The sequence below is a fragment of the Plutella xylostella genome, chromosome Z, assembly GCF_932276165.1.
Source record: "Plutella xylostella chromosome Z, ilPluXylo3.1, whole genome shotgun sequence".
In the NCBI taxonomy this organism is placed as follows: Eukaryota; Metazoa; Arthropoda; class Insecta; order Lepidoptera; family Plutellidae; genus Plutella; species Plutella xylostella.
In genome coordinates, this window is record NC_064012.1 from 162,652 (window position 1) to 175,280 (window position 12,629).

The 12,629-nt window shown below is 38.8% G+C and overlaps 1 protein-coding gene across 1 annotated transcript in view; it reads left to right on the forward strand.

Annotated features, from left to right (window-relative positions):
- Positions 1–3,572, forward strand: part of LOC125491165 — a 43,873-nt gene extending 40,301 nt beyond the window's left edge. Inside the window, exon 3 of the mRNA XM_048632433.1 lies at positions 2,848–3,572. Coding sequence (XP_048488390.1) covers positions 2,848–3,428 — 581 coding nt within the window. The 3' untranslated portion in view covers positions 3,429–3,572. The remainder of the gene's footprint in view (positions 1–2,847) is intronic.
- The last annotated feature ends 9,057 nt before the right edge of the window (positions 3,573–12,629 follow it).

Here is a 12,629-nt window from a genome sequence, read left to right on the forward strand (position 1 = left end):
GCTACACCCATTGGGTAAAATTGCATTGAAACTTTTTTATAAAATTATATAATGTAAATCTATATTTTGTAACATGTGATTTAAGGCAATAAATAAATGAAATGAAATAATACTTCATTCCTCGAGCATATCTGCACTAGCGGTACACCACTCAAGCCAGCCAATGAAGGCAAGCAAGAGGTGGGAGATCCTGTTTCTCGTCAGTGTTCCTCTGGACAACCAATAAAGGCAAGCCAGAGATGAGGAACAGGGGTTCTCCCCGGCATCGGGTGGGTGGGGTCGCTAATGCCCAACAGCTCGCCACAAGCTGCCCTGCCACTTTATTATTATTATTATTACTTAGATTTCTATGTAACCCGTGAATTTGGCCCTAAGTGACTCTATGATCTCTCAAACTGGTTCTAATGACTTTTCATTCGCTGTCCGTTTCGCACTCACATTCATGCCAAAAGAGTCTACCTTCTCGCTTGCACACTCCCTGCGTCTAGTATATTAATGTCCATGGAAATATCAATGTCTCACTTTTTTGTCATTTGAAAATGACTCATTTGTTGGTTGGCACGTGTGTACACTGTACAGTGCGACAAACTTATCTGTTCCGGTGAGAGCGAACTAAATTGATCCATATCTAATTACTTACTAATGAATTATACAGGGTGTTGCAAAATTGGTATACTAAGCCGAAACCTACAAGTGCAGCATGGTATATGTAAGCCCGAAACTGAAATCAGAATTTGGAAATTCGCGATTTTTTTTTTTTTTTTCCATAGTAAAAAAGTCACGTGACCAACAAAGTTTATATGAAAAATGTAAAAAAAAAATCGCGAATTTTCAAATTCTGATTTCAGTTTCAGGCTTAGATATAACATGCTGCACATGTAGGTTTCGGCTTAGTATACCCTTTTTGCAACACCCTGTATATTGATATAGATTAGATGGGTTGCGGATTTCTTCATTACGAATTCTATCTCGCAGGGACACGCCTGACATTCCCTTTCCATAGCATTCTGAGCAACTCTGAGCTTGTGGGTAAGCCCTTTGGTGAAGCACCACGTCATCGGCTCCGTAAGTCATCACTGGCAACACGCACTGATTGAAAACTTCAGGAGAACTAAAGTTACCGACATAGCCAAAAGGATTAGCACGCTGAAGTGGCAATGGGCTGGCCACGTAGCCCGCAGACCGACGTCCGCTTGAGTACAAAGGTTCTGGAGTGGAGACCCCGTGTCGGCAAACGGCGTGTCGGTCGCCCTCCAACCCGTTGGTCTGATGATCTGCGGAAGGTAGCGGGAAGCCGCTGGATGCAGATGGCGGGTGACCGTTTGGGGTGGCGATCGTTAGGAGAAGCATATGTCCAACAGTGGACTATAGAAGGCTGAGAGAGAGAGAGAGAGAGAGAGAGAGAGATGGGTTAATTAAAACCGCAAGGGAAAATCACCACTACGGGCAAATTTAAAATTTTATAGAGTGAAGAAATATTACACATTTAAGCGACTTCTCACCGGAACAGATAAGTTTGTGACACTGTAAACAAAGTTTATGACACTTGTTAGTGTCATTTAAGTTTTTTTTTCGAGTCTATGGCATAAGACTAAAATCATAATGGACAACATTTCAAAGAAACTTAAGCTGCTATAAATCGAAAACCATTTCGAAATTTAGCTCTAAAGGCCATTAAAAAATGTTTTTGTATTTTTTGGATGTATCATTTTCGAGTAAATCATAAAATAGTAAAAAAGTGCTGATGACGTCATGCATCAGATCGCATCGCGCGCCTGGCCCCGGTGCGATGCATTTTGATGGTCAAAGCCTATAGATTTAAAAACCAAGTAACTGTCACTTTCATTTTTGATTGACGTTGACGTTTGATTGTGACGTTGTTGTTTATGTGTACCATTTTCATAATTCTGTTCTGACACTTTCTGTCATTTTTTTTAAATTTATCATAATATAAAATGGTTTGTACGACCTGAGATGACCTCTATATAATATGTCCCAGAGCATGCCACCGCCTACACAGCACGGGCTTAGATATACCATGCTGCACATGTAGGTTTCGGCTTAGAATACCAATTTTGCAACACCCTGTATATGTATGTATGTATGTATGTTTGTCTGTTTCTTTGTTCCCTCCTGTAGCCTAAACGGCTTGATAGATTTTGATGTATGAGGTACCGTTAAAAGCGTATTGATTGCGCGATGGTTATAGGATGTGACGTTACATTAAAATGTACATAGCGCCCTCTAGAGGACATAAAGTGATGATCGAAAAAATAATATTTTTCCAACTACGCCGTGTGGGGTATCAAATGAAAGGGCTTGATTAGCACATTACAAAAATATGCATATTGTAGGTAAGTATTTAAATCACTACACCAAAATTATTGAAATAAAAAATGTTCATAAACTAAAACTACTGACATAAAATTTCATAACATAAAAAGAACTAAAAAGTAACAAATAAAAAAATCATAATTATAAATAAACAAAAAACCCGACTGCACGCTAAAAAAATGAAAACAAGCCCCAATGTTAATGGAAAGTATCGCAGGCGGCGACTAACTTGACCGCCACCGCCACACACCTATATCTAAGTAACATTCAGCTAAATGGTGAACCCTCTGTTGGTCCCCGCCTGCGATACTTTCCATTAACATTGGGGCTTGTTTTCATCTTTTTAGCGTGCAGTCGGGTTTTTCGTTTATTTTTAATTATAATATTTTTTAATAAACTTTCCGAATAGCTAATAAAAATATAAGTAGGGTAAAAAAATGAAATGTTGTCCATTATTATGTACATAATCTGAATCTGCGTTTTGAAAATGATGGTTGATGGTTGTTGTTGCAGACCTGCAGTTGCTGCGCGACGGCAGCGGCTGGCGCAGCTGGGAGTGGCACGAGTGGTTGCATCTCCTCTGCTACTGGAATCTTTTTAAGCGTTCCTGCGATTATTACTTTTGGAAATGTTTCGATAAGTTTGAGACCTCTTACTGTGATCGATTTTTTAGCAGATATCCTAATACAGAGGGGAATCAACATTTGAATTGGGTATATAAGCCTTATAGGCGTGCTCAGAGGCGCGTTTTCGCCCGGTTATTTAATTTGAAAAGCGCGCACACTCCCACGCCCCTGCATCAAGTATTCGATGCTACGGGGTTCAACATCGAGGAACTTATAAAAATTATGAAAGTGTACAAATGGGCACAAGACGCAAAAAAAAATAGTACTGTCAAATATAAAGAAAGATATCCCACGGGCAAAGAGCCCATCGACCCATCGGCGGTCACATACGAGGACTATAACGAATTAGACGCGATAAACAATAGAGATCGCCTGACGCCGCCGCCGCCGCCGCCGCCGCTGCGCTGGCCGCAGCACTGGTCGCGGCCGCGCCGGCAGCCGCCACCGCCGCCGCCGCCGCCGCCCTGACGACGCCACCGCCGCCCCGCCGATGCCTCCACCTTATACATTTTTTATTTAGAATGATTAAGATGTATGTATTCTTAATAAAATTATTTCTATTGTATCTAGAACTACAATAACATTGTGCAATATATGAATTGTGCAATATGATTGAAATGCGTTTTATCCAATCTGTTTCCTAAGTGGCAGTTTTTTCGTAAACGCGGTTAAACGAGACTACAGCGAAAAACGATTACTCGTTGAAGGAAAGCGAGTATCTAATCCTTGGCAGTGCGAGTCGGTGTCGGTACTATCAGCCGACGTCACGTCATTTGGCCATGCTACCAATCTATGATATGTATTTTTTATAATTAATTTTGAAAATATAGACCATTTTAAGAAACTAATTTCGTAATTTTTGTATTTTATTCATTACAAATATTTATTTAAAATTTGGCCGGCTGAATGTATGTGACTTCACATAAATGCATTATAGGATTTATCCTTGTCTGCGCTACAAAAAAAAGCAAAAGTGTTACTTAACGTCAGTGAGGTAGAATGTCATTGTCATCTAACTCTAAAATCATTATATTGTTAACCCCTCACCTGTCGGCGGCCATTTTGCATATTTCATTCAATATCGTTATTTCCGGGATGTAGGAGAAAAATACCACAATTTGTATATTTACTTCATACCTACTTAATATATTATTTATTTAGATAATATTACGAGAAACAAGATTAAGTACTACTCTGTGTAAAAAGTATCGGGACTGGGTCAATAAAATCATCATCAAACATGACATATCAAGATATTAAGTGCACTGATGGCAATGCAATCTGTACTGCTTTCAATGATTTTTTCAACTCTGTCTTTATTGCTCCATCTCAACATTATCCAGACATCGAGTTACCTCCACCACAGTCAGGCTCAATATCTCATGTTAGCTCTATAACTTTAACAACAAACGACGTACACAAATGCCTAAGCAATATTAACATACACAAAGGACCAGGTTGTGATGGTATACCAGCTATATTTATACACAATTGCGCCCCTGCCTTAGTGCCACCTCTAACTTTAATATACAATAAATCGCTTCGTGAGCGTGTATTCCCCACTAAATGGAAAAAAGTATTTATTACTCCCATACCAAAAAAAGGTTCCAAAATTAAAATCGAACAATACAGGCCAATTTCCAAGTTAAATATCTTCAGTAAAATATTCGAAAAACTAGTTTACGACACACTGTATTTTACTGTTTCTAGTAGTTTACCGGCTGAACAGCACGGCTTCTTACGGGGACGCTCCACTCTTTCAAACCTCTCAGTTTTCTTGAGTTTTTTGCATGGAGCTATGGACAAGCAAAAACAGGTTGATGTGGTCTACACGGATTTCGAGAAGGCTTTCGATCGTGTGGACCACATCATCCTCATCCGGAAACTTGAACACCTAGGTATCCATGGAGATCTATTAAGATGGGTAGAATCATATCTAAATAATAGATCTCAAGCAGTAGCACTTGGAGGGTTCTGTTCAGACTTCATCAATATTACTTCGGGTGTACCACAAGGGTCTCTCTTAGGGCCTCTGTTATACAATGTCTATCTATACGACATATATACTTGTTTTCATGACTCACGTTTTCTTATGTATGCTGACGATACAAAAATTTTCATTGATATTAGTAATATAAATGATGCTAATAAACTACAATCTGATTTAAATAGACTTAATGAATACTATGAACTTAATAGAATAACCGTTAACTCAAAAAAATGTCAATTAATTACTTTCACTAGGAAAAATAAACCCTTAAACTTCTCTTATTCAATACAAGGACACCCTATAGAACGTACTAACATTGTCAGAGATTTAGGTGTACACTTTGATTCAAAATTAAATTTTAGTGAGCATATAGATTACATAACAAACAAGGCTTACAAGACACTAGGTTTTGTTATGCGCACTTGTCAACCTTTCCAAGATTTGGTTTCCATTAAATGTGTATATTATGCATACGTAAGAAGTATTTTAGAATACGCTAGCCCTATATGGTCACCACAATATATTAACCAATCTGAACAATTAGAACGAATACAAAAAAAGTTTATTAACTTCTTAAATTATAAATTTAAAAGAGGCTTTCGAGACTATGAAGATAGCTGCAAACACTACCATAGTCTCACTCTAAATAACCGCAGAAAACTAGCAGATATGTCCATGCTTTACGACCTAGTGCGCGGTCGCGGAGACCCAGCGCTGCTGGCCCAGCTCGGGCTGCTGGCACCCTCCTCCCGCACGCGCCACACGCAGCTTTTCCGCATCCCGTATCACCGCGTTAACTACACTCAAAACACTACTTTAACTCGTATAGCTAAGACATACAATAATATATTTTCTGATGTGGACCCCTTCATCTGTTCAAAGCTAACCTTCAAAAAAAGTATAATTGAGCATCTTAATGAACACTAGATCTATTTTTTGTGTCTTTTTTATTTAACTGACGCAAAAACTATTAACTGTACCGTATGATATAGTGTTGCTTTACATTGCTTTACACGACTGTACTGACTTAGATTAGAGTAAAGTAACTATATGTCCATACCTAGCGGTCTGTGTATTATCGCATGACGACCGATCCCAAGATATATTTTTTTATAATCGTAGGGCTAGGAATGTATGCATATAGATTAAATTATACAATTGAGAATTTAGCTCAAATTGTTGTTATTGAAACTTAACCAACTAAAGCCTAATCGTGGGCATCTTCTAATTGACCGTATAGCTATAAATACATACCTACACCCTTTGATATGTTTGTTGTCTATGCTATCAGTTGAATATCCTTATAACAGTTATCCATACATTATCCAGCAGTTTAATCACTGATCCCAAGACTCGCTAAATGTCAGTCATAGGGCACTGTTATATACATACCTAACAGTTATACCTATAACATTTTTTTCTAGCAGTTTAACTACTGATCCCAAGATTCGCAAAATGGCAGTCGTAGGGCACTGTTATGTTTTTATTAAGTATATACTTATCAGTGATGGTCAAATAGGTATGAACGTTCTGAAGATTCTCAGTTGTGGCGGTCTTTTGTTCTTTATGTGATGCAAAATGTTATTATTTAAATGATTACAACCGATTACAACCTACTACTATTTATTTACTGTATGATAAATGTATATCTTAATTCTATACGCCGGCCTCATCAAACCTAAACATCCTAATAAGTACATATATATAAATATTTTTTTGGTTGGTACTTTATGTTGCTTCTGGGAACTACAAACTGCATACTACTACTTTAACTATTGTTACTTAATTATGTAAGTCGTTTTTATATTACTTATATGTATTCTTTGTTCTCTTCATGTTTATAACCTTTATATTTAACTATGTCCTCTAGAAAGACGATGATTTAGGACTTTAAGCTTCTTTACTGTTTATTTTTTATACGTGGAAACCTGTAATTGGCTTTGTTATGTAACCCTTACTATAATGCACAAATGTACCTAGATATAAGCTGTTGGTTTTCCCATCAATAAATAAATAAAAAAATAAATAAAACAAAAAATGTTTGTTATTCATCCAAATTATTTATTTTATCACCTTCAAAGTATGCTCCTTCAGAAACGATACACATAATACGCCATTATACAGAATTATCCAATCATCACAACATTGTTTTTGTTGTAGAGTTGTGTTTAGTACTCGCGGCGGTTTTTCCATACATTGCACAAATATAAGAAATAAATGTACAAAATGAGTGCTTAATGCTAAGAGCATTTTCTACCAGCCAACCTACTGGAGGTACAGGGAAACTAGTTCAAAATATTAATTATATAACACCAATAAATTAAAACAATACGCTTCGTTGATCATTTTTATTATTTAACTAGAGGTCGCGTTGTGGCGCGGGCTGCAAGCAGCCGCGCGGTGCTTTGATACTTTTGGTTTAGGTGGGTGTCTGTTTTCAGTATGAATTTCCATTTCAGCAGGGTATTGGCTTGAATATACCGTGGCAAATCTTTCTTGCGTTTTGTTACGCCTTAAAACTGTGTTCACTATGATTTTTTAAAATTAAAGGGGTACTAACGATTTTGTTTGACGTGGGAAACAGTTTTCAGTAAGTATGAATTTCAGTTTCAGCAGGGTATTGACTTGAACATACCGTAGCAAATCTTTCTTGCGTTTTGTTATGCCTTCAAAACTGTTTTCACTATGAATTTCTATATTAAAGGGGTACCTACTGATGATTTCGTTTTCAGTATGAATATTGGTTTCAGCAGGGTATTGAGTTGAACATACTGTAGCAAATCTTTCTTGCGTTTTGTAAGGCCTTAAAAACTATTTTCATTATGAATTTCGATATCATGTCGGTATTGATGCTTTTGTTTTTGTTTTCAAAACAGTTTTTTAAGTATAATAATCGGTCAGCTGGCTTTACTTGTAATATACCAAATTTCTGGCGTTTTTCTTTGTATTCAAATTTGACTGAAGAATACTTATGGCTTTATGCTTATGATTTTCTTATTATGAAATGTTGCTATTATAATGGACAACATTTCAAAAAACTAAAGCTGCTATAAATCGGAAACCATTTCGAGATTTAGCTCTAAAGGCCACAAAAAAAAATGTTTTTGTATTTTTTGGATGTATCATTTTCGAGAAAATCATAAAATAGTAAAAAAGTGCTGATGACGTCATGCATCAGGTGCGATGCATTTTGATGATCAAAGCCTATAGATTTCAAAACAAAGTAACTGTCACTTTCATTTTTGATTGAATTTGACGTTTTATCGTGACGTTGTTGTTTATTTGGGTCATTTTCATTAATTCTGTTCTGACACTTTCTGACTATTGTTTTATTTATTATTAAGAGATGACCTCTATATAATATGTCCCAGAGCATGCCACCGCCTACACAGCTGAAAAAATGCTTCTGCTTATTTTTTTACATGATAAGTACCTACTTTCCATCATCAGGAATATCAATGTCATTTGAAAATGACCCATTTGTTGGTTGGCATGTAAACAAAGTTTAAATGTCACTTGTCAGTGTCATTTATGTTTTTTTTCGAGACTCAGGCAATAGACAAAAATAAAAATTGAGCCTACTATGTGATGTCACTTCCGGTTTTAAAATAATTAACTTTAAAGTTAAAAATAACATGCAAAAATTAATGTATATACAAAATAAAAAAATACGGGTCCACTAATTTTCTATAAACTTTCCGAATAGCTAATAAAAATATAGGGTAAAGAAAATGAAATGTTGTCCATTACTTTAGTGGTATTCATTTCGCCTTAAAAATACCAGTAGGAAAATTCAGGTAGGTATACTTTACAATAACGTAGCGGATCTTTCTGGTGTTCAAGTCAAAGACGCATCCAAATATTCGGACCATATCCCAACACTCCATCCCGTACTCGTACTCAAAAAATTGGTTCCTGTTACGGATTGTCTCACACAAATACGGTAGAGAAACTAATCTATATGAAAAAAAATTGGTTTCGTAAACTTTACCTAGTATCGAGCCGACATCGTTTTGTGTACAAATATTGGGTTTTTTAATACCTCATAAATCTGAGTCACCCCCATTCGCGCGTTTTTCTAGCATCTCGATTATTAGTTTACTCTGTCCTGAAGAGAAACTTTTTCATAGAAAAGAAATAAACAGGCTTTTTTTTTATTCATTAATTTCTTACGTGGGTTTGCTGTTTAAGACTATTTTTACAGAACTATGTTTTACTTCAATTTAATCCATAATTGGAGCTATAAACGCCCAAACATACACTTTGTCTTTTTTTTATTCATTCAAGATATTTCTTAGTGACAATCGGCTCTCAGGTTATATAGTTGTGTTGACGAGGGTTTGAGTGGTAGTAGTGGGAGGGTATGAAAGCGGTGGTAGCTCAGTCGGGTAAGCACCCGTTTCTCACGCCAGAGATGCTGGTTCGATCCCGGCGCTGACATGTACCAATGAGTTCTTTTAACTTAAGTACAATGTATACCATCGCTCTTACGGTGAAGGAAAACATCGTGAGGAAACCTACATATCTAGATCTGGCACATCTAGATATGTGAACCCACCAACCCGCAGTGGACCAGCGTGGTGGGAAATGGTCCAAGCTTAGGAAGGCAGTTTAGACCTCGGGGATATGCACAAAGGTTCCATTCGAGAGAGCCAGGTGCAGTTACTTACACCCCCACAGAGAATAGAATACGAGGGCGGGTCAATAAGTCCGTGACTTTTTGAAGAAAATACTGGTTTTTGGATATTTTTTTTATTTATTTTTCAACGTAGTCTCCTTTGAGCTCTATACACTTTGTCCAAAGTTTCTGCAATTTTTTTAGCCCTTCCAAAAAATGAGGTTTCTCGAGGTCATCAAAATACCCACCTTGGCCTTCTTTGGCGCCGATTCACCCCGAGAAACCCACCGTTTAGACTCATTTTTGGACTCTGGTGTGTTGTGGTGGATCCACATTTCGTGCACGGATACAAAACGGCGCAAAAACTCGTCCGAATTTCGGTTTAACAACGCCAAACACTCCTCTGCGAAGTTGTCATTCGATTGCGTTTGTGAGCAAACGCGGCACCCATCTTGCGGAAAGCTTTTTCATACCCAGTGATCATTCAAAATTGAAACCACTGAGCCACGTGATATCCCTGTGGCTTCCACTATCCCTTTCACTTTCAATCTCCGATCGGAATATAATTAGCATTCGACACGTTAACATCAGCTCCACGGAAAAAATCCAAATAAATGGTATTTTTTGAGCTACGCGCAAATAAGTGTTAGTGTTCAGTTTATTGGTGTTTGACTCACACGGACTGCTGTTGGCAAGAAAATTCCTGGAAGAACTTCGGAGTTACGGGACTTCAAAAGTGGTCAATCTTACCAGCCTCTCCCGGGCATACCACCAGCCACCAGGTATTCACATCTTATTATTCTGGAGAAGCTCTATCCAGTGAGACGAGGAGTGGGAAAATCGGCCGGAAACCATCAGCGCTGCAGGGGTTCAAAGTTTTCCTATGAACTCTTAGTACGGCTAGACGGCCAATATTATCTTGACGCGCGAGGTTTACGTACGTGACATATTTCATCTAGGTCACGCATTCCAACGCACGCGCTAACACTCATCTTGCGATCACATGCAACTACGACAATAATAACTGTCACTGGTGATTCTATTAAAATTAATAGCTGTCATCGGGTACGGGTCTAAATTGTGGACCCCCCCCAATTGTCATCCCACTTAATAACTGATACACAACACCAACCACAAGGCCTTGCCTTGCGCGAACACCTGCTGAACTGCTCAGTGAAGCCCACAACATCAGGCTAAGGAAGAAGATATAATATATATAATATAATATAATAATAATATAGTATTGTAATATAGTTTTTTTTTTATTATTTTTTTTTTTGTCTTTTCATATAGGTATTTTTTGTTCTTCATTTTTGTTTTTATTCTATATTGTAACATTTGTATAAGTACTTATAGAGGTTAGTGATACATACATACAAATACTCTTTTTAGGATAATAAACAAGTTAGAACTAATATTATTGATAGTTGTTATTGTATTGATTGTTGAATCATAAAATGTCTTCAAAATCCGCTTGTGATTCCGCTCCCAACCCACGAACTACCCAACGGCAACGATCTCTTCGTGAAATGGTTCTTACTAAAGAAACGTCAACCAAAACAGCCAAGCAGGGGAGAATGGAGATACCGGAAAGAGTCACAAAGACATCCCAGACAAAATCCGAGGCCAGTACAAGGACGTCCGTCCCAGAGGTGCCCGAAAGGAAGAAGCGCAAGTCGCCATCACCACCAGCGATTACAGACTTACAATCAGACAGTCAATCGGAAGCAACGTCATCAGTTCTGGAGCAGACGTCAGCAACTGCCTCCGTGGTATCTAGAGTAATAAATTGGGAGCAATGTGACATATCCCCTCCTCGAGAAGTCCTCTCAGACACGGAGTCCGAAGCGTCTAGCCTCGACCTTGCCGGGTCCAACACAAGCAAAGGGCGGCCGAGCATGCTATTTGCTCCCAGTGGAAAACGCAAAGGCGCAGTTAGAAATGGACCTGGCGACAAAACTAGCGACCGAAATGTTCCAAAAGGGGAAAGATGCAATCGAGCAGGCCAGTAAGATAAAGCGAGAGCACAAGACCATCGTATTAGAAAGCATTTCTGGCCTGTACGAAATAGTGCTTTCCGTTTCGGACTCTAGATCGCGGGCCAAGTGCGACCTGGAGAAAGAAAAGGCGAGGAATGCTATAGAACTGATGAGAGTGGAAAGAGCGCACACAAAAAACATAAACGAGCTCAATAAAAATGCTCGCCGGGGAACTGGGACTTGCTAGGAAAGATCTAGCTGCAAACCTTGCCGAAACCAAGGCAATTAGGGACTGGCAAGGGTACGAGACTCAAGAGCCACACAGGCTCATAAAGGAGACCGCCGAGGCCATAGAAGACCTCAAAAAGCGCCTGAAATCGTTAAATGACACCGTAGCTAGCCAAACTGGACACCTTACATCAAACGAGCCTATTCTTAAGGATCACGCCTACATAAAAACAGGCGTCGAAAGTTTAAGAAACCAGATAGATGAGCTACGGCGGGACATGCATACAGAAGGCAAAAAGGCTTCCGAAATCCATGGCCTCAATACAAAAATGATCGGTCTCCTGGAGTCTCAGCCCAAATATTGTAAGACCGATACCACTGCTGAAATGAGCAAAGTCCTAGAAATCCTAGGTAAAATCGACTCCAAGAGGATTCCTGAGTCCACCCCGCAGCCCATCGTTGTCAACCTTAACGAGCAGTTACAACCCATAACTGAAACGCTGGAGGCCGTCAAGTCCGAGCTCCGCACTATGCGAGAGGAGAAGCGGACTCTGCCACCGTCATCCCTAAGTCTCGAGGCAGAAATGGCCATTGCGGAGGGTGAAAAAGGAGCGAAGAGGACTTACGCCAAAGCAGCCGCACTACCTCCTCCACCACTTAAACCGAACCATACCCTAATTATATCGTCCAGTGACAACAAGCAAACCGGAGACAACTTAATAGACCGGATAGCGGTAGCACTGGACACAAAGAAAACGGGGGCAAAGGTGGACAGGATTAGAAAAGCCAAAAATCAAAAGGTTGTCCTTAGTTGTGGAACGCGCGAGGATCTGAACCTCATCCACAACAGAGTC